Source organism: Hermetia illucens, chromosome 6 (genome assembly GCF_905115235.1).
Source record: "Hermetia illucens chromosome 6, iHerIll2.2.curated.20191125, whole genome shotgun sequence".
Lineage (NCBI taxonomy): Eukaryota > Metazoa > Arthropoda > Insecta > Diptera > Stratiomyidae > Hermetia > Hermetia illucens.
This window is the reverse complement of record NC_051854.1, coordinates 26,849,360-26,872,792: the sequence shown is the minus strand read 5'-3', so window position 1 is coordinate 26,872,792 and position 23,433 is coordinate 26,849,360. Positions and strand designations below refer to the sequence as shown.

At 45.6% G+C, this 23,433-nt stretch overlaps 1 protein-coding gene across 4 annotated transcripts in view; it reads left to right on the top strand.

Moving 5' to 3' along the window:
- The first annotated feature begins 5,518 nt into the window (after nt 1-5,518).
- Nucleotides 5,519-23,433, top strand: part of LOC119659270 (SH2B adapter protein 2) — a 40,558-nt gene continuing 22,643 nt past the window's right edge. Inside the window, exons 1-2 of one of the 4 annotated variants that reach the window (XM_038067273.1) lie at nt 5,519-6,426; nt 16,272-16,753. In XM_038067273.1, the coding sequence (XP_037923201.1) occupies nt 16,436-16,753 (318 nt within the window). In that variant the 5' untranslated portion in view covers nt 5,519-6,426; nt 16,272-16,435. Of the gene's footprint in view, nt 6,430-6,488; nt 6,813-16,271; nt 16,754-23,433 lie in introns of those variants that run through there. The other 3 variants (XM_038067270.1, XM_038067271.1, XM_038067272.1) reach the window with 3 other exon arrangements.

Here is a 23,433-nt window from a genome sequence, read left to right as displayed (position 1 = left end):
TTCTCTGGTTTCCTTCTCTTAGGATTAGTTAATTTTCAGTTGTCTACGGTGTGGCCTATTGGATGGTGGGCACCAGTGATTTTTCTCATTATTCAACGGGGACCTGGAAAGATTTGATTTTTAGGACGGAGTGGTACCTTCGATGGAGTACGCAGCCCAGGCGACCCCTGCTGAACCGGTGCTATTAAATCCTTCTCCACCTCTACATGCTGATTGCTAGGAGTTTTTGTTAACGATGGAGCGTGCCCCCAAATTGTGTAAAATGGCCCTCTAGGTGGGGGTTAGGTTGGGCTGATAACCCTACCCGGAAAACTGCATATTATGAATGACGATGGACTTGGCATAAAAAAGGACAAATAATTAACGAATTTTCTTATGGAAGGTGTGCAACGTGTGCAGATTGAAATCTGCTCACCAGCTAGCCAATATCTTGTCCCAATATGAAGCTGATGTCACCGTGTTGCAAGCTGTGCTGACAAGGACCGGCTTTCCGAAGAAACGCGTTTATACCATATACATGGTGAACGGAAAGAAGGGTATGATTATTTTTTTTGAAATATTGTCAAAAATACATCAGCTTTCGGATCACTACTAATTTATTTGTTAGAGCTACATGTTAAGTAAAATAATAAGCTATTTTAGTATTTTGTGTGCTATCCTCCCTTGTCGTAGCATTCGATTATTCTTCGTCCAAAACTATCACAAAGTTTGATTGAAGATGTCATCATCATCATCAACGGCGCAACAACTGGTATCCGGTCTAGGCCTGCCTTAATAAGAAACTCCAGACACCCCGGTTTTGCGCGGAGGTCCATCAATTCGATATCCCTAAAAACTGTCTGGCGTCTTGACCTACGCCATCGCTCCATCTCAGCCAGGGTCGGCCTCGTCTTCTTTTTGTACCATAGATATTACCCTTATAGACTTTCCGGGTGGGATCATCCTCATCCATACGGATTAAGTGACCCGCCCACCGTAACCTATTGAGCCGGATTTTGTCCACAACCGGACGGTCATGGTATCGCTCATAGATTTCGTCATTGTGTAGGCTACGGAATCGTCCATCCTCATGCAGGCCAAAAATTCTTCGGAGGATTCTTCTCTCGAACGCGGCCAAGAGTTCGCAGTTGTTTTTGCTAAGAACCCAAGTCTCTGAGGAATACATAAGGACTGGCAAGATCATAGTCATGTACAGTAAGAGCTTTGACCCTATGGTGAGACGTTTCGGTACCGAATTCCCTTATGACCGTGTACAGTTTTACCTTGCTGTCATAGACGGCTTTAAAGTCGATGAAAAGATGGTGCAACTGATGGCCATATTCCAACAGTTTTTCCATCGCTTGCCCCAGAGAGAAAATCTGATCTGTTGCTGATTTGCCTGGAGTGAAGCCTCTTTGGTATTGATGATGCTATTGTGAGTGTGTGAGACTAGCCGGCCTAGCAAGATAGCGGAGAATACCTTATAGATGGTACTCAGCAACGTGATACCTCTATAATTGCTGCACTGCGTGATATCCCCCTTTTTATGTATGAGACAAATAATGCCTTGTTGCCAATCATCAGGCATTGATTCGCTGTCCCATACTTTGAGCATCAGTTGATGAACCACTTGGTGTAATTTGTCGCCTCCATATTCAACCAAATCGGCTGTAATTCCATCGGCTCTTGACGACTTATGATTTTTAAGCCGATGATTTGTACGGACTGTTTCTTCTATGCTTGATGGTGGCAGCATTTGTCCGTCGTCTTCAGTTAACGGGACCTCCAACTCGCCGATATTTTGGTTGTTGAGCAGTTCATCCAAATACTCAACACATTGCTCCAATATGCCCATTCTGTCGGAAATCAGATTTCCCCTTTTTGTCTCGTCAGGATGAATATCGAAGTGTATAAAGCTTCATCTTGCTGACTTGTTGGTAAAATTCTGCGCCTGGCATCGTTGCTCCCTGTACTTTTCTAGTTCACAGATTTGTTGGTTCTCCCATGCTTCCTTTTTCCGTCTCTGAAGTCAGTTCTCCGCTCGACGGAGTTCGTGATAAGTCTCTGCGCGTGCCCGCGTTCTTTGAAAATGCAACATTACTCGGTATGCGGCATTCTTCCGCTCCGTAGCTAGCTTACATTCATCGTCAAACCAGCCGTTCCGACTTTTCTTGCGGCTGGGGCCAAGTATCTTTGTGGCCGTATCAATGATAACGTTCTTCAGGTGGTTGTGAAGATCATTTGTTGATGCTTCATTTCCAAGATATCTGTTGAGTGCGGTTATTGCGGCATCCGTTTCCCTCTTATAGGTGTAGCGGAGGGCTGTGTTGTAGATGGCTTCAGTGTTAACTCTCACCTCATTGTCAGAGGGAATTGTAAGTGGTGTCGTAATTCGAGCTCGGAGCACTATGCCAACGAGATAGTCATTACGAAATCAATACGCTTGTGGTCCGAGAGTTGTTTGGTACTCTCCGCTCCCCGACCACAGCCGCAATGTCAGGAGATGCCAAAGTGATATTGATGACCTCTTGCCTGATCACGTTGAAAAAAGTAGGTTCATTACCTAAATTGAGGATCTGCAGATCGCTTCCTACTAGATACTTTGAAGGGCTCGGCAAAGAGAAAGCGACTGTTCGTGTGAACTGTTCGTGTCGCAGTCCGTTGCGGACAAAAGATATCAAACAGCATGCAAACTGTCTACAGCGGACTAGCTTTATGCAAAAAGTGATTAAATGTACACCGTTGCGAGTTTCGTTTGCAAGATGATGTCCGATGAAGAAGAACTTCTACGTTTTTAGGTAGCCGTTTTTCCTGTCGGTCGCGAACTCTGTAATTTTTTATAAACTGTCCGCAGTCCACCGCAGATAAGACTGGTCCGTCGCAATGTTTTATAGTATAGCGTTCGCGACGCAGAGTCTGTCCTGTCCGCGCGAACAGTCCGCTTTTTGTTTGGCGAGCTCTTAATTGCCTCGATACTTTTGCACTGATGTTGGAACTTGCTCAGCATATGTAATGGGCATTCACATCACATCCTGCTATTACTCCCATGCGTTCATTTTTGGCATATTGGATAGATCTGATGAATGTTCCAGTGAAAACTTCTTTTGCGTCATAGGGTAAATAAGCAGAGCACCATAGAATCTCCTTATCTTCCTGTTGACTTTTTATGGTTAGTTTGACCGTTGCGATGTCGCCATCACATAGGTCGTTAACCAAAATAGCTTGGACGTCTTTTGAAACCAACATGTAAGAGCGGGGTCTATCACTTCCTTTGGCATACACCCAGTCAGCAATCTAAACCCCTAATTTCTCTAACAACAACTCATGGCTTTTGTACGAGCTATATACATGTCTTGTAGGTATTGACCCGACAACTGATAAGAGCAATGGCCACTTTATAAAGCTGCAAACTTATTTGGGAAATGTGGCACTTCATCTACGCTTCAGATGAAGATGCCGAGAGCTGTACACCCCTTCAGTGGTTTTAGGAGCCGACACTTGTAACGGGATGATCCCTAGCCCTTAATAGAGCCGGAATCCCGTTAGTTCCCGAACTATAGATTAATGCCTTGCGAGGATGTAGTTTTTACAGCTAGAATGAGTTTCCTCCTAAGCTGTTCACACTGCTCAGTATCGATAGATTAGTGTAGTCATACAAGGCCCATCCATGGGCCTTGGCTGCAAATGAAGGCTCGTTCGTGGACCGATGCCGCTTCGGTTTTGCCTTAGCCGCAGATGCCCTGGATGCTCTTTTGCCGTCAACCTTGGCACAGCCCGTGGGTTGTAATGTGCTCGGAGGCGGTCTGCCGGAAGGCTGTTTTGCTGTCCGAGGATAGATGCTTACCCATGGGCAAGACGATTGGAGCTCGGGGTCAACAGGACTGGCAGAAGGGGCCTGCTTCGGCTCGTTTGTTAAGGACTGAGTCCTAATAAGATTGGTTCCAATTTGAGTAAGTGGAGAATCCGAGTCAAGATCCGGGTTCTCCATTGATGAACTTAGGGTTGCTCCTTTACTCCGGGTTGGATGGTCACGATCGAGATTTAATTTTGGTTTTTTAAAGTGTTTTTTTTTTCTAGTTTCTCATAATTGGCTTCCACGGCCTCAGTTTTATCGGGCAAAGTAAGTCGATCTGGACAGAGCCCCCTTTTGCCGCAAAAAAAGCTAATTGAAACTGGGGGCCGCCTGGTACCCAGAGTTCACCGTTGACGGCCACGTCTTAACCTCTGCTACCATTCAGCCTCCGGCACGATAGTATACCTTAGTTTGGGGTTTTGATTACCGCTTGGTTTCAGGTGTCACCTCTTGTTTCCAGAAAGCAGTCCAATCTTACTCCCTCACCACGCCAAGGTAGGCAACCGTTGAAGGAGTCAATTCGCATTAACGATATTACAGACTTATCAACTCCAGAGATAGTGTGGGTAAGACCTTGGCCTCAACGGGTGGTGTGGACTGGGGCCCACGGTGAGGAGTGCTAACGTAAGGCGCCTGCCTCAGCTCTTTTGTTGTCCGAAATCACAATCTAGTTTAGACTCAGGTTCCCCCTCGACGAACTCACGGTTGCCTCCTCACTTAAAGTAGGGTCGTCACAATTGAAATTTAATTTTAATTGTTTGTTAATTGTTTTCCATGATTGTGTTTATTTTACTGGGGAAAGTAAGGCTAGTAGGAACTGGGGGTCGCCTGGTACCCAGGAGATCACCGTTCGCGTGTATATCTAACCCCCTTGATCATTCAGGCCTCGGATTGGTAGTCACCTCTTGCCTTGAGGTATTTTTTTATTACTTCAGGTTTCATCTCTGCTTCCTTAGAAGATCTGCTTTACTAAGCTCCCTCGCCATATCAAGATAGTAATCGGCGAAAAGGTAAATACCAGGATATTTATGATTTTCCTGGCAAATTCAAGAAAATTGGGATCTGAGGCTTTAATTAGGCCTGTCAAATGGTGTGTGAAGGGGTAGTTTCGTATCTACATACACACTACACACTAGGCAGGATCAACTTTAGGGCGGGTTGTTATCTTGCTAGCTAATGTCCGGCTGGAACGCTTAGTGAGCGTTCACACACGGATAGTTTACACTTTGTGAGTGGTCATTGTCCCCGTCTAGTGGAATACGCCAGAATTGATAATGTACCACGGGAGGGATGCTATCCAGCGCAACTGGAGCACATCATATTCGCGTTTAAAGTCTGCTCTGCTCGCATTGTTTTACGGGTTCAGTAAATATTGTTTTAGTAGCGTGAACAGCGCCATCGATTGGTAAAAGTGTGGTTCTTTTCTGTGCTAAATTGGGACAAGTTTTAATATCCCAATTGGACATTATTATCATTTTGATGTTTTCTTCAATTAATCAAATTGGCTGATGCAATTTGCTGGCGAATATCCGAATAAAGTACTTTGTGTAATAAGGAATGGTTTCTGAACAAGCTAAACCCTCAATTTTCTGACAGTCACACTCAACTGGGCAATGGCTAGCCGTGACAGTTGTCTCCAGCGTTGCCAACTGTCGGATGGGAAAACTGCAAGAGTACAATTTTCATTCCAGACGTTTGTTCTGTTCCGTCGTGTTTCGTTTCCGCGCGACTCGTGTTTATGTGCTTATTAGTGGCTGCACGGTTCGTGGTTGAATTGCGTCAAAATTGTTGCAAAGGTCGAGTGTGCGGTTCAATTGTCGCTTTCGCCTCCTCGTCAGTCTAGCAGTGGCCGCAAGTGTTATCCGGAGCAGAGCTCGGACGCAAGCAGACCCGCGTTACGCCCGTCGCAAGAGTGAGTGGGAGCAGGAGCAGGAAGAAAGTGTGTGACGCCCTCGCGAAATTTTCACCTGTGAACGCCTCGTCCAGATGCGGCTGTCGTGCTTCCGCCGTGATTTTTCCCGTGGGTCCCCTTCATCTGTGAATTGTGCGAAAAGTGCATCGTAGACAGGAGCCGCGGAGGGACGCGGCGGCCGAGAAATCAAGTGGAAAAGTGCTCGGAAGTGGCGTAGTGAAACGTGCGGCCAGCGGACCTTTGCGGTGCCGGCGGCGCTCGTGATCCGGGGCGGAGCGGCTTGAAAAGTGTCGAAAGCGAAAGCGATTTGATTGTGGAATTTGGCTGATAACGGGACCGCGAGAGTCGGCATCGTCGTCGGTGACGGACGGTTGACAGGGCGACCTCCAGCCGAAAAAAGTTGTTTGGATTTGGGTTTTTTTGGGTTTGGTGTGATGTCGCGCGCCGCCCGCCTCCGCGCGGCCCCAGGATCCATCGACGAGATTTCTTTCTGATTTGACAGCTGGGTCAGGGCTGGATTTGTGTTTGTGCGCAAGAAGCCGCGAGAGATCTGGAGTAAGTGTCGGTTGTCAAAATTGTTTGGTTTTTGGGCGGTGTAGTGTGAAGTGTTCGATCGGCCGAGTCACGCCGCATTGGCGAGTGCAGTGTAGTTGGCACATCGGGCGATCCATTGCGTAAACAGGTGGTAATTTGCACAGAATATTTGGCGTTTGTGTGTCTGATTTCGTTGTGGTACCGCACGAGGCAACACGGTCAGGCCTTTGCTTGGCAGCGGGCGTCTGAGGCCATCGACGATTTAAGGCAAGCCAATGGCTCAGAATTTCACGTTCTCCGCTCGATTTAATTCCCATTTTGCGGAAGGTCCTGGTTATTAGACGATTTTTAGATCAACTTTCAGCCTCGAAAATAGGGTGCGTCTCCATTTATAATAACTTTGGGCGGATACAGTCTCAAATGAAAGTGTAGGCCGGAATCCGAATCATACCTGCGGACAAGGAATTATTTGGCCGTGTGCAGCTCGCCCACTAAACGAGGGCGACGGCTCTACCTTTGGGCATGTGTTGCTATGTAAGAATTCTTAGCATGAAAAGTGTATTTGTTTCGTACCAAACTCTTACCGCGCGAAGGATTTAACAATATTCTCGCCAAATGCATCCTTTCATCTGCAATTTGGTACGGATCCCAGAAATTATGAAGTTATCAATTGTCTTAACGTTAAAAATGGTTTCAAAAGCAAATTCGAATGTACTATTTTAAAAAGGCTCGGCAATTTGCATTTGTTGTACTGCGTTCAGGCAAGAAATTACTGTGGAAATGCCATTTCGGTCGAAAAAAACCAATTGGAACCTTCCCCGCTTCATCATCATCAATGGCACAACAACCGGTATCCGGTCTAGCCCTGCCTTAATAAGGAACTGCTGACATACCGGTTTTGCGCCGAGGTCCACCAATTCGATATCCCTGAAAAACTGTCTGGCGGGGTCTGCCTTGTCTTCTTTTTCTACCATAGATATTGACCTTATAGACTTTCCGGGCTGGATCATCTTCGTCCATACGGATTAAGTGACCCGCCTACCTGCTCGACGTCAATATCGTCAGCATAGGTCTGTAGCTGAGTGGATTTAAAGAGGATCATATCCCTCGTATTTATCTCAGCATCACGGATCACTTTCTCCATGGCCAAGTTAAAGAGGACGCATGATAGGACATCCCCTTGCGGTCTACGAATTGTTGATGTCGAATGGTATTGAGAGTGGTCTGATCCTACAGATTTTATCTGGTCAGGGTCAGCTTAGTCAGTCTTCTCAATTTCGTCAGGATACCGAATTCTCTCATGGCCGTGTACAGTTTCAGTTGGCGGGAGCTCCAACTCGGCAATGTTCTGGTTGTTCAGTAGTTCATCAAATTACCCAACCCATCGCTCCAATATCCCCATTCTTTCGGAAATCAGATTTCCCTCTTTTTCCCGGGAGGATGGGCATCGAGGTGTGTAAGACTTCATCCTGCTGACTTGTTGCTCCCTGTATTTTCCGAGTTCACAGACCTATTGTTTCTCCTAAGCTTCATTTTTCCGTTTGTGAAGTCGCTTCTCCGCTCGACGGAGTTCGTGCTCACGTTCTTTGAGAATGCAACATTACTTGGTATGCAGCATTCTTCCGTTCCGTAGCTAGCTTACATTCATCGTCAAACCAGCCGTTTCCACTTTTCTTGCGGCTAAGGCCAAGTATCTTTGTGGCCGTATCAATCATAACGTTCTTCAGGTGGTTGTGAAGATCATTTGTTGATGCTTCATCTCCAGGTCCTCTGTTGACTGCGGTTATTGCTGCATCCATTTTTCTCTTATAGGTGCTGCGGAAGGTTGTGCTGTGGATGGCTTCAGTGTTAACTCTCACCTGATTGTCCGAGGGAATTCTGGGTGGAGTTGCTATTCGAGCTCGGAGCACCATCCGAGTCTATATTGGCGCCCCTATATGTTCTGACATCTATGTGTATCAGCACGTGGTCAATTTGGTTGAAAGTGGTCCCGTCTAGAGAGGCCCACGTTTGTTTGTGGACCGCTTTCCACGCAAACCAGGTATTTCCAACAACCTTTTCGTGTCACACTATTAATTGGATAATCCGCATTCCGTTATCATTTGTATTTTGATGTAAGCTATGGGAGCCAACCTATCGTCTGAATACGGGCTCCGACAATACTTGAATGTTAAAATCCCCAAGAATGATTTTGATATCATATCTGCGACAGGCGTCGAGGGTCCGTTTAACTGCCTCGTAGAAAGTATCCTTCTCCGACTTTGCAGTATCCTCTGTAGGGGGATGGGCGTTAATGAGGCTTATATTTCTAAATTTGCCTCGCAAGTGCAGAGTGCATAGCCGTTCGCTTATGTTTTCAAAGCCGATAACAGCAGGTTTCATTTTTTTTTGGCTGACTAAGAAACCTACTTCGAGCACTTTACTGGATGGCCGCTATAATATATGGTGTAGCGATTCTTCTCTAGGAAACCAGTCCCTTTCCAACGCATCTCCTCCAACGCTGTTACATAAGCCCTATATTGAGACAGGGTATCGGCTAGCTGCTTGGCAGCTCCAATCTCTGTACAGTGAGCGCACGTTCCATGAGAAAAAGCGCAAATCGTTATGCCGTTGCCGGGTTCGTCGTTGAATTATCAGTCCAGTCCGGGGCTCCTGCTGCCGCTTCGTAACAAGTTGTTTTCCGTGTAGGATTGTCATCCCTAACCAATCCCCAATCTGGAGGACCAGTTGGTACAATTTATCCCGTTTTTAGGCGCGAGAGACTGGCCTTCATCCTTCTCCGTCTGCAGCTTTTCGTTAAGAAAGAGCTCCCAGCGGGCACCACGTGGAGGTGGAAATCTTCTTCTTTTTCTTCAGCCTTTGTCCCGTTCACAAGTGGGGTCGGCTCGAAGAACCCTTGCCCATTTCTCGACAGGACCGGGGCCCGTCCTGCCGCGTCGACTGAGGTGGACGCCCTAGCATTTCTCCGAGGCTTGTGACTCAATCCGATCATCATGTTTGTAACGACATTCTATGCATTTTCTTGGTCGACCTGTCGCGGGGCCTGTCACCAAGAGCGATCAGGTAGGATTTAGCATAGTAGAATAACTCCAACTATACTCTATTTATCTCTTTCCCTGATCTCAGCATTTTATTTTTGTTTTACTGAGGATAGTACAGAGTACGTTGCCTCAAACCCTCCTCCTTTACCTGGGCTTGGGACCAGCATACTATGTTAATAGCATGGCGGAGTTACGTGGAGGTGGAAATAGGGTTTGGTAATAGAGCTTTTGGTGCTGGTTCAGTAGGCATTTTCCAGGTTTTATGCTCCATCGTGGGTACCAATCCATGTTTCGTCCTGGGACCTATACTACCCTTTAATCGCTTAGAAGCCGGTAAAAAATAGCAATCTCACCATGCTTTCGATGTAACCAGGAATCTAAGTTACCAATTTGGGCAACCAATCAAGCCGTTAGAGAATGTCTTCCACATACTTGAGGAAGGCGATCAGGCCCAATATTCGTCATTAGCCGACTTTAGGCTGAAACTCCAAAAAAGTTCAAAAAGTTCATTTCTTTTTCTTTAGGCATTATCCCGTTTACAAGCGGGATCGGCTCGTGTTGATCAATTGCGCTTTTTTGCTCTACTAAAAGTCTGATCGGGATCTAATCGCGAGGCTTTCAAATCTCCATCCAGCGTATCAGCCCACCGTTTCGGATGGCCTTTTGGACGCTTCCCATCGACTTCGATGTTCAGACCAATCTTGGCCGGTGAATTCTCGTTGGCACGAATTACGTGATCATACCATCGAAGATGCCACTCTCGCAATTTTATCTCGATCAGTGCAACGCTATATCAATCGCGGATATTCTCATTTCGGATGTGATCGAAGCACGTCACGCCATTAGTTCAACACAACATTTTCATTTCCATTACCGTAAGACCCGTTGCTTTTCTTTTATAATCGGCCAACATTCAGAACCACTATAGGGGGGGACAGGGCGGACGACATTGCGGTAAATTTTAAATTTGAGACGTTCGTTGATACTTCGATCACAAAGAACACCAGTTGTGGAACGCCACTTTATCCAGGTTGTGTTAATGAGTGAAGCAATGGCACAACGCAGTTCTCCATTGGCTGATAGCATTGACCCGAGATATTTAAATCGCTCAGCTCTGGGCAGGTCACTGCCACTGACAGTGTTCCATTCTATTTTTGGACAAGTTGCTCGAGATCATTCTTGCTATTAGACGCCAGCAAAACATCGTCTGCTTAAAGTAGTATATAGGGTGCTGGACGTTGGATGTCTCGTATGACAGCGTCATGACAAGAACAAATAAGAGTGGTGAGAGGGCGCTTCCTTGTTGAACACCAACAGAGGCACGAAACGATTTTATATATCCGCCACACTTTGAACTTGCTTTGAAATGCTTTCTCGGATGCTACATAGGTCATCACCCATGTCCCCCAAGGGCGTCTTAAGATCTTGCTGATTTCAGAATCGTAGAAGCGGATCGGGTAACGGAAGGGAACGAAGGCTGTTTTGACTGCTGGCACTCAAATTTTGATATCAATTGAAACTCCGGGAAGTTCAATGTAGTGTGTGCCATGAGAAAAGGGAATTTGTTATTGCGTTGGTCATGGAAGCGGAAGATGTCGTAGAATCCATGATTTCAGAAGTGAATATCGGTTCCTAACCATATCACATTCGATGAAATTTCTCCTTTTGTGGATGAAATGGCGAGTCGCCGTAACATGTGGATACGGACTACTCCTCTAAGTAGAAGAGAAATAATTCCGCCATCAATAGACTCAAACGGATAAAGCCACTGGGCTTGACGGCCTCCCTACAGAGTTATTTATCGTTACACCTTAAATTACGGCATATCTGTTACTTCCACTAGTACGGAAATTCTGGGAATTCGAGACCTTTCCCAGAGTAGAAGAAGACATTAAGATTCCAAAGAAAGGCACCCGTTTTCTCACCCCGTGCGAAAATTGGAGGGGTATCTGCATGCTCCCTGCCATTGACTAAGTAGCTAAAATAATGCTGGAACGTATTAAAGAACATCTCGAAAGCTTGATCGGCAGGGAGCAGGCTGGTTTCCCCTCCGGATCCTCCTTCACCCTACGGATCATTTTGGAACAGTGCACAGATTTTAGATCCTCGCTGCCCCGGCTCTTCATCGATTTCAAAAAGTGAACAGGAAGTGTATCTGACATGTAAGTCGCATTTCGTCCGAGATCTCTAGAACGACTGTCTATCAACCGATCCCTGTTCGCACTCATACTCTAGTCTGCTATGAGAGTGCCTGTTATTTCTTTGTACCGGTGTCGTTGGAACTGGAGCTGGAACTAACTCTGGAAAGTGTATCCGATTTACTAAGATCGTAGTTGACGTTTCCTCATTAAAAGTGTCAGTGCTTTAGTTACCGTGACGTTCTTATGATTGATGTCAAAAACTAACGTTTTAGCACTTCGTTTAAGGACCTTAATGGGACCTTCGTACAAAGGCTGTAGGGGAGCTTTTGATCCATCATGCCTTAGGAGAACGTATTTTGCTATCGAAAAATCCTCGAAAGCAAATGTAGTCTCACTTCCATGCCAAGATGCTTGAGCTGGTCGCAGTTTCTCCATATGCTGTCCATACAGCATCTCAGCGGCGGTTGATCGCAAATGATCTTTCTACGCTGAGCGGATTTCGAGGTTCACGGTTGGTACCACTTCTGTCCATCGGGAGTGTGAGTATCATTTAATTGCTACTATTAGTTGCCGAGGCAACCTTCTATCATTCCGATGCCTGCAGGGCAGTAAGCTATCGTCGCTGGTGAGTGGTATCTGTCAGCTGAGAGGTTAGATATTGTCTTCTATTTGTCAGTTGATTTAGTTGATCCTAAATCGGTGTGATTCAAACTGCTTCCCTTGGTCTGTGGTTACTATTTGTGGGGTCCCAAAGCGTGAGATCCAATACGTTTAAAATACAATACATTGATACAGTTTCTAGCCAACGAGAAAACCGATCCATCCACCTAAGTGAGACAATATCTGCATCCTTCTGCATCTGTCATGATTATTATGTCCAGGTGTACATGTTCCTGATTCTCAATGATATGACGTGTTACTTTGTTCTTTTGGCACTCCAAACAGTCCTGAACCCCACTGATGCTGTCCTTCCTAACGGACGATTAAACATAACGTTGCATTATCATTTTGACTGTGGACCTAACATCTGTGTGTGACGAGTTCTGTACTGAATTAAATATCCTCCGGTCAAATGACAGTGGCCCCTAGGGAAGAGTTGTGGACATGCTCATGTCACACACAGAAGACATTAGCATCAAGAAGTTTCAGCCGCAACTCCAAGCACTCAGGCCGTTGTTAGGCCCATTGTATCATTCCCAGAGATTGCCTATTCAATGCTCTCTCGGCTACGACGTTCGCAGGCGTTCGTGTATTCTCCAGAGACAGAATGCGCTGACTCTTCGTTGAAAAAAACTTTACTGATATATCTTCGTCTGAGTTCTAGGCGGCCGCATTGGAAGTGCAAGGCCGTCTCTTTGTCTTCCTCGTATTGGCTACATATAGCCGGGACTACCACTCCAATTTTTTTCATGTGGAAGTTTAAGGAGCCGTGTCCCGTTAGAAGTCCTACTTGTGTTTTCATTTTACACTTCTTAAAGGACAGTGAGTCCTAGGGGGTTTTACGTGAGTACCTGTCTCGTGGATTTAATCCCACGGTTTTCTTAAAACCCGGATTGATTTTGTGACCACAATCAGAGTGGACAAGCAATAACGGTACCAGTCTATACCTAGTGCATGGCTCAGCATTCATACTGGTGGATGCAAGACCTACCTAAATTTCTACCGAAATAAGGAGTACGCACCCGTGTTGAAATGCAACACCACGCTGAGACCCGAAGGTCGCTGTTCGCTTGAATGAAACCACAACCTCCATTAAGCTCTCACTAGGGGCCCGACTGCAAGCAACCGAGCTGAACGCACATACAACAGGAATTTTCCTGAAGTATGTGCGTCCAGCGGCTATCCCGGTTCCTATAGTACTAGTATACCCCTGGTAAAGTTTCGTGACTATTGCCACTTCATATGAGTCCCCGTACACACCCGGGTCTGATCGCTCTAATGAGGGCTTTAGAACATTCGCCTACTTCATCACGGCCGGCAAGCCAATGCGATACAGGGTCTCCCGGTGTTATCACTATGGAGGTTCTTCTCGGCCTCTTCGTTTTGCTTCAGCCGACAGGGTTGCCGCCCCGTCTTCCTCCCCGCCACCTTTGAGCACCACTTCTTAAAGGATAAAAAAAATGCCGCTGGGCGAAATTTGGCGAGTCAGTCTGCCATCTTCCTCATTATCAGTGATGTTTGAGTGAGGATTTCTGGAGAACACTTCTGCGCCCGATTCATCTCCCATGACTAACCCTTCGGTGAAAATTATTAGGTCTGTAATCCCAAAAGACGATCAATAATAATAATCGTTGGTGCAACAATCCATATTGGATCAGGGCCTTGAAGTGTGTTAGAGCACTTCATTCAAGACCGTAACGGTACACTACAGTATACTGTAGGAGGCAATGCGGTTAGCATTGGGCTCGTTCGAGATTATTACCCTGATTTAACTCAGGTACTCATTCATAGCTGAGTCGACTGGTATCCGACGTCAAATCACGATACAAATCCCAATGTCACTAGTGAGATTTGACCTGCCACCTTCCGTACGATAGCCTTGTGCTCTAACCACTCAGCTGTCCCGACATGACCACGATTGGCTGCAATTAAATCGAGATCGTCTTTTTGGGTCCTTCGAATCCTGGCGAATTTTTCGCTTACATTTCAGAGTCAACTTTGACTATTTTAGTATCTCTGCAGAAGACAGATTGGCCTTTGTTTTTACCATTGCCTGTGGATGATTTGGCAACTTTGCTTATTTTTCGCCTTTTTGTTACCGAACTTGGCCCATCGACCATTTTTGTTCCCTTGGATTTCACCGATTCGATTGTGTACGCTTACACTTGGGGCACAGTTTTTCTCCCTTCTGTACTTTTAGCGTGTGTCCTTTTGCTCTTCGCAACCTCTTTTTCCCGCAACCTTTTATTTGGTGACAGGTCGATGTCACTACGGTTTCGTGTCAATTCTTGCCTCTTTTAACGAAAGGAGACTTAGAGAAAAAACGGGGTCTTTTCAGACAGTAGGCTCGTTTAAACCATAGTTGCTTGAAGTTATGCACTTTCCTCGCATGCTTATCTCCAAGACATTTGAAAACGAGTGACCTATTCCTTGGCTGCAGTTTTCCGAAAAGTAGACAGCACAGATCTTGTCACATGCTTACGATCGCTTTATAGATAACATATTACTTAATTTAAGATATGGAAGCAATTTACCTCTGGAGCGTGGTACACGTACACGTCATTGTTGCGGTTTCTCGGAAATGTGCCTCAGCTCCTTCCAGGTCATCTCGAGAAACTTACACTCCTCTACTGTTCTGTGCCACATGTTTGCACTCACTCATCGCTACTTTAAAATAGTGGATTTTATTGGAGCAACGGAATTGTCGGCGGTGATTGGCCCATACGTTGATGTATCATATATTTTCGTTTTAGAGGTTGTTAGGCTAAAGTACCCCAATGGCAGGGTAGTGGTCGGTATTAACAAAGGCTAGGAGCTTCCGAGTAATAGTGTCGGTCATTTTCTATTAGCTGTTTTTATATAAAAACACGCAGAGGTCATTGCCGCGGTCGATGCCTGCTCTGCCGATTAATTCAGGTAGGGAGAGTTCAATTAACTGTCGAATCGGGCCTTGGTTTTGTTGGTCCATATTTTCATTCCGACTTTACTTGCGTCCTTATCTAAATCAAAAAATGTTAGGTCAAGGTCCATAATTTGGCAGATTGAGCAGATGGCATCAACATAGCCGACATCTTTTAAAAAAGACTATCTGAACCCCGCACAGTGCTATACTATGATCTGCAGGTGATCAAACTTCCGGTCTTTGATACAGTCCAGAGTTATTTTAGCTGCTATGCTTGCGACTGCAATAATAGGACCGCTTTTGCCGGGGCGTGCCTTACGCTGTACTTTCCAAGATTTTACGTGATACTGCGGCTCAAGTGCATCTGGTTCGTCCTCACCCATAGCGACCATAAGAGTCTTCGGTTCCATAAGCGGTTTTATCAAAGCCAACCTTGACTTGAAGTCACCTCTCGTGAGCAATGTTTAGTTGTCTCCGCCAATGGTGCTTAGCACTGTACTATTGAGATATTCCTCATTCTGATCCGGAATCTTACAGTCAATATTCTGGCTGATGCCGGTTCCCAGCGTTATGGTGGTAATAAGATAAACTCGACATCGAATTTACGTTTACTTTTCATATCCTTGCCAAAGTACAGTAACGCAGTTCCGCAAGAGCGGAGGAATTCTTCCCAGAGTCTTACCACTTTACCTGGTTTAGCCCCAGAATATCCAGCATGTATCGTTCAAATTCTTGCTCAAGTTGGAGAAAGCGAGCATTCTGAGGAGCCTCGAAACTGTCATCGAAAAGCGCTCACATATTCCAGAATCCAATCATAAACCACTGCCAGAAAACAAAAAATATAGCAGAAGGGCCAGTCTGACTCCGAGGCATGATAGCCTTTTCTGAAAATTTACTCCTCTTCCTCTTCCAAACGGGCTCTGTTATGGATATCCCTGCATAGCACGAGGCAAGTTCGGAGGATCATACTCTCTATTAGGAAAGCCGAACTGAGTGGCAAAGCCTATTCCTTTATGTTTTAAACTGAGAAAACTTGACAAAGTCACTGGAACATTGGTAAGGACAGAGCATAATTGCCATGGTTAGACTCTGTGGTGTCGATAATTGGCATTTTCGTCTTGGGTGTTCATACCAATCTTGGCTAGCCATCTTTTGTCAGCGCGATGCTTTGACATAATTAACTTTATTATCCAATTACACAATTGGTTTTGATTAATGCAATATTATAATTTTTCATTCTTCTTTTCAGGAAATTTTGGGCCACAGCATCTATCAATCGTTCACTAATCACTGAGGCTTGCTTCAGTGATTATCGTATGCAGAGTTTTCAACGTTGCGTAATTCAATTGCTTGGATTTTGCTTCGGGCCGGTGGACTAGGTGCTAATACTTCATTGCCAAAATCTCGAGCGGAATGGCAGTGGCGTCACCAGGCGATGGAGACGCTGCTTTCTGTCAAAATACGGGTTCCATTGGCGGAACGATTACCACATTTCAAGGGATGAGTGCAGGAGGTGGAAGTCAGTTGGGAACTGAATGGCAGGAATTTTGCGAAAGGCATGCTCGGGCAGCTGCATCGGATTTCGCGAAATCGTGCATTAATTATGCGAATACTAATCTACCGGAGCACATAAGGCAACAGATATCTCATAGGGATTTCATGCGGAAGTTTGTAGAGTCTTTTACGGATCACTTTGAAACGGAATTTTTCAGGAGGAGATCGCAGTATAAGGTAAGGCGTTCTATTCTAATTTTTACAATTATACAATGCACTACGTAAACTTCAATATTCCTTTTGAATGATTGACTTTTATTATGGGTGACCAAAAAATCAAAATCTATATATAAGTGCGCAAATACATACAAATACAAAATACACTGTCCTACGAGTTAAAAAATATTTGCCCTGCAACCGGAACACATCACCACGAAAGATCCGATATCTAATCTGTCTGGGGCATCCACATAGAAAATGATTTGTGGATTCCGCTTCCTCATTAAGGATACGAATTATTTTATGCAAGTCCTATTCCTCAGCTAGTGAAATATCATCAGCATCATCAACGGCGCAACAACCGCTATCGGGTCTAGGCCTGCCTTAATAAGGAACTCCAAACATCCCGGTTTTGTGCCGAGGTCCACCAATTCGATATCCCTAAAAGTTGTCTGGCGTCCTGGCCTACGCCATTGCTCCATCTTAGGCAGGGTCTGCCTCGTCTTCTTTTTCTACTATAGATACTGCCCTTATAGACTTTCCGGGTGGGATCATCTTCATCCATACGGATTAAGTGACCCGCCCACCGTAACCTATTGAGCCGGATTTTATCCACAACCGGACGGTCATGGTATCGCTCATAGATTTCGTCATTGTGTATGCTACGGAATCGTCCATCCTCATGCAGGGGGCCAAAAATTCTTCGGAGGATTCTTCTCTCGAACGCGGCCAAGAGTTCGCAATTCTTCTTGCTAAGAACCCAAGTCTTGTACAGTAAGAGCTTTGACCCTATGGTGAAGCGTTTCGAGCGGAACAGTTTTTGTAAGCTGAAATAGGCTCTGTTGACTGACAACAACCGTGCGCGGGTTTCATCATCATAGCTGTTATCGTTTGTGATTTTCGACCCTAGATAGGAGAAATTATCAACGGTCTCAAACTTGTTTATTCTTCCCGTTTGACCAGTGCGGTTTGATGTTGTTGGCTGGTTCATTTTCGGTGCTGACGTTGCCACCAGCTAGTGAAATATGGCCAGTAAAAATGCCCAAAACAATGGTGCAAGTCTTCCTGCTTTCCGACGGGGTAAACTTTGCAGTATGTTTTTAGTACTGACAGGGAAGGTTTGGTGTGTTTAGCAGCATTTAGCTTTGCCATCTGTCATTGTGGGATGCTTGTTCCCTGTTTTTGAAACCAGCCTTAGTCAACGCTACTGACACTCCAATTCCTGGTTTCGGTCTCGGTATGGGAGAAGTTGAACTCTCTTTTGCTAAGGCATCCGAGATTTCATTTCACTCTACACCACAGTGACCAGGTATATAGAATAGTTCCACCAACTCCTTCCCACTGCTATTCCATAGCTATGTTCTGTTGTTGAGCCATTGGCGTAGAAGACTTCAGTATATCCCGCCACAAAATCTTCGGGATCGTTCCACTTTTCTCTACGTTTCAGTATAACTATCTATCTTCTACGAAACAGGTGTTTGAGGACCTGGGGACCGAAAGGCATTGTAAAAGTTGGATTCAGTTCCTCAGTCCAATAACCCTTCCAATGATTTGTGCTCTTCTCGTTCTTTGTTTCCCCATATATCTAAGCGAATTAGCCTATGAGCTGTTCTCATTTTAGTGCTTTGAATATATATATCCAGTGGTTATAAATCGAGTAATGTATCTAGAGCTGCGCGGGATGTTGTCCTCATGGCACCGGTAATACCTAGACATTCAGTTCTTTGCAGTGTGGCTAGTTTGCAATGAAAACCTTTTGTCTTACATTAACCCACCAAACTTCGTATGCATAAGCCAACATGGACCTAATGAGAGCAACATATCAACAGATCAATGGCGCCGACCCCGCCTGTGAACGGGACAAAGGCTGAAGAACAATTAGAATTCCAGATTACTACCTGAGGCCGAGGTTTTCCCCTTAAGCTGTGAGAGCTTGTTTCATCTTTACCTCTATATGTTTGTTTCAAAAAAGCTTCCTATTTAGAATGACTCCCAGATATTTCAATTCTTCGAAGATCGGTCGTCGTTCCCAAGTTCACAGTGTCCGGCCTGCATGGATCCGCTTCCAAATATTGATATTAGACCAGTTGTGTTCACATCACCAGTTTCCATTTCTTCTTCGACTGAAATTTCCCCTTGCATTTCCTGTGTCCGGGTAGCTGAGTGGTTAGAGCGCAAGGGTGTCGTACGGAATGTCGCGGTTCAAATCTCACTGGTGGCAGTGGAATTTGTATCGTGATTTGACGTCGGATACCAGTCGACTCAGCTGTGAATGAGTACCTGAGTCAAATCAGGGTAATAATCTCGGGCGAGCGCAATGCTGACCACATTGCCTCCTAGTGTACCGTTACGGTCTTGAATGAAGTGCTCTAACACATTTCAAGGCCCTGATCCAACATGGATTGTTGCGCCAACGATTATTATTATTATTATTTCCTGGAAGAATTAGGTGACAGTGTCACCTTTCAGTTTTCCAGTTCATCTCGTTATGGAAGTCACTGTACCCTCCTTTCCGGCTGATCGTGTCGCAGACACTGAGTGCAGATTTTCCACTGCAGTGGGGGAACATGAATCTGAATCAAACTCCCTGCCCTGCTCCTGGAAATGTGCGGCTGCTGCCGCGACTTGATTCCTCGAAGTCACGAGTGGATTCGAAGCCTGTGGTCCTTTATCATTTGGAGTATTAAAATCCGTTGCTTCCACCTTTATGTGTGCTGGACGCTCTTAATGTAGTAGTGAATTACTACACGCTACACCATCGCGACAAGTTGGTATTCGAGGGAAGCCGCGAGTAAGTAGAACTGCCGTTTCAAATATTATGCGATATGCTAAGGCTACTTTAAGTATGGAGGAAAATAAGTTACACAGACAATAGATTTCCCCTTTAGCGTTGTGCCTCAAGTTAATCATTCCTTATTTAGCTGTCATAGAGCAATACCCAATTCACATTTGCCAGAGCAATGGCGATGGACCTCCGACAGTTGCCATCAGCTTTATTAGCGTGCCAGTAATTTTCTCTTATTTTCCGCATATTTCATATGTGCCGTTTCGTTAAAATTATAAGTTAAGTTTTCCAAACCGTGGACTTCCAGTCATGACGGAGTCCCAGCCTGGAAGCCTTTGATAGATTATTTCTTTCACCAACGGGAGGGGAGAGGCGGAAGTTGTGAGTTCAAAGAACCCCTTACAATCCGGTTCCTCCACCGGCCGGCTCAGTTCAAATGTAATGCGCAATGCGGCTCCATCTGTCAGCGCTCCTCAGCATCTTCTGAGCTGCATAGTTCATCTGCCTCTTGACTTATTTTGCAATGAATTTGCCACCCGATTAGTGTGCGTTGCCGTTCTTCACGGGCTTTACGTTCCTTTGCAAAGAGGGTTACGGGGATTTTTTCCGCGATCATCATCAAAGTCGGTTCTGAGAAAATGCGATAGGCAGACGCCACTCGCAAAGTTCTCCGCCACTGCAGTTTGCCAAGGCACTTACGATGTAGCTCCTTGCCAACGCCATCAGCCCACACTTCCGTGCCGTAGAGCAGAACATACTGGGTTGCGGAAACTGCAGTTGCAGCCTTGTCCGTTGCTGCTTTGATTTGGTCTAAGAAGCTCATCTTCGAGTCGAGCATCAAACCAAGGTATTTAATTGATGGTTGGTCGCCGATCTATATGGGGCGCAGGGTTGGAATTCTTTTTCTGGCCAAGACTGATTCCTTTTTTCCAGCGCAAGACTGAAATTATGAGCGTTTGCGTACCCGTCGCATCAATATATTAAGCCTGCTTTGCGCGTGTTCAGCAGTGCGTTCGGCAACAAGTGCCGCAATGTCACTTGCATAGCTCACTAGCGGAGACTCTTCTGACATGTCGAGTCTTAGTAGACTATCGAAGGTAGTGTTCCAAAAGTTCGGGCCTAGGAGGGATCCCTGTGCTACTCTCCACGTGATCTTCATTCTCCCCTGGCTCTCTAACGTCTCATAGAGCAGGGAGCGGTCGCTCAGATAATCCCCCAATATTCGCAAGAGATAACTCGGCACGTTAAATGATTTTTTTAATGTTGGCGCAACAATCCATGTTGGATCAGGGCCTTGAAGTGTGTTAGAGCACTTCATTCAAGACCATAACGGTACACTAGAAGGCAATGTGGTCAGCATTGCACTCGACCGAGATTATTACCCTGATTTGACTCAGGTACTCATTCACAGCTGAGTCGACTGGTATCCGACGTCAAATCACGATACAAATTCCACTGCCACCAGTGACCTTCCGTACGACACCCTTGCGCTCTAACCACTCAGCTATCTGCCCATCTTACGAAATTAAAGCGCTATGAGGAGCACTATCCATTGAGATCGGTGCCTCAGCTCGATAAGCCGCATGCACAACTTCCATAACAACATTCGCCGTGGATCTCCCTGCTATGAATCCGAACTGGGGATAAGTCCTTGAAAGCACATATCGTTTACTCCTGATGAGCTGTAAGAGCACTTTCATGTCCGTCTCAAGCATACACAACAGTCGGTATGCAGCCGACAGCTCAGTGTCTCCTTTCACTTTGCTGATCAATGCGAGCCTACCCACCTTCCAAGGTCAAGGCAAAATGCCTTCCTCCATGCAAGCGTTAAATGTGCCGAGCAGCAATTCTAGCCGTGGTTGGACATCAGTTTATATACTTCTGCCGGGATACGATCAGGACTTGGTGCCTTGTTATTTTTCATAGTGGAAATTGCCTCTTCGAGGCTGAAAACGAATGCCAACCCAGATAGCAGCGATACCCGATATGTAAAGATGCCATGTAGCCGGGTCCTTTTCCGATATTCCTCGCTGATTAGCACTAGGTCAGCTGTTACATCTGCAGGGAAATGCGCTGTCAACTCGTGGTAGGATGCGGATTATGAACCGTACCGAATCTGTAGTATGCGCAACACTCTCGCCAGACGCGCCACGATCCTTGCAGATAACGCAATTCTCTTTTTCGTTGCACCTGAACGCATGCTGCCCTCCTGTCCGGTCCCTGGCAAATTGTAGACGTGTGTCCTTAGTCCAGGCATCTGGGGGTTATCTGCATACGGGAATTCACAGAAGTGATACCTATCTTGGCATTGGTTACCTCGGGATATTCGCGCTTGATGGCCTCCTCCACTTCGACTTTTCTGTGACGCGATCAATATCTCTGATTTATAGAGCACATAAGCTGCGGGCTAAAAATGCGAGTCTTCTCTCTCAGTAGCTGCTTGACTGTCTCGCAGAATGTACTCTTGTTAGTTATCTTCGCTCCTAATTCAACGAGGACTCCGCTATCCTATGTTTTCCGTGTGGAAGCCACTTCGGTTTCATCTTATAGTAGATTTCACATAGAATTTCCGTAAATAGCGTGTTGTTTCCTTTTGTGCTTTGCCTTCTTTTTTGTGCGCTGCAGAGTACTTGGATAAAATCTCGTTCAGACATATCTTCCTCTTTCGTTTTTTTCCCCAATTCGCAGTTTGGCGTTTACACCGGTCTCAGTGGGAAGTTCGGCTGTTCCTGCTTTTCGCATGTTTTCCGCTGCTGTGCATGTTTGCCTGTAGAAGGAAGTACGGTCTAATAGTTCTTCCAGCACCATTAGCCCCGCTCTAGGTGCTGTATCATTTTGTGGATGTTTTTCATCGTGCAAGGGATTGGGCCGCAATAGTCAGGAGCAAGTGTATTCTCAGAGGAAAATTCCCTATGGCTTGGCCTACGCTTAGCTGATCCCGAAACAAACGGACAGATCAGTGCTCGCTCGGAGCAACGCGGTTTAATGCATAGTACCCGACCAAGGGGCTGGCTCTTGATACCCGTCACAACTACAACTTTGACAGAGCTAGTCTCACAGCAACCCATCGAAGTCAGTAGAAAGCTGTCGACGACTCTGAGACTCGCTGTGTGTCTCGATGTATACTGGTCATTCGCGGTTCGCTCTTCACCGAGAGGCCTTCTCAAGGCTACTACCTAGGATGTAGGTATGCTGCTAGCTATAGATCAGAACTACTTATTCGGGAATCTCGAGGACATTACTTCTCGTATCGTGTGCCCAAGATCACACTTTAAAAAGGGGTTTGCTGCGTACATTCAGTGCACTCGTTGTGTTGAAAGTTCCCAATGTTTTGCCCATTGCACTCTTGCAACAATAGAGCCACTTGCAAGGGATCTGGTATAATGGAACCAGAATGGTATAATAATAACGCTTCATCAGCTATCTCAATTTCCAGATGTTGATCCAATATAGAACGCTGGAGAAATTAAAACTGTGATCTGCCATTCATTCAACTTCAAGCGTCGTCTCGTTCAATCTGGCGTCCCTCAGACTCACAATTTAGATGAATTGATCCCCATCCAGCCAAAATCGCCTTTGATATTCACGACAAGTGTGAATGAATGAATGCAACTAATCAAAGTGTTTTTCCAACAACTTATTAATTTCAAATAATTCAAAATACTCCTTAATTGCTAGTTGGCGGCTAAATGATGTCAAGTAAACAGACCTCTTAATCCGCCGTCGCTATCATAGGCTTGCTGACGATTCAGACAATCAGACGAAGCGTTAATTGGTCCAAATAAACAATAATCCACGATTGCCGCACACCACAACGTGCCACTGCACTTTGTGGTTTGTTTTTGTTGCATTCAGATTTAGTTGTTTATCCACGAGATGAGTTTTGATAATTGCACGTAATTATCGGGTCATT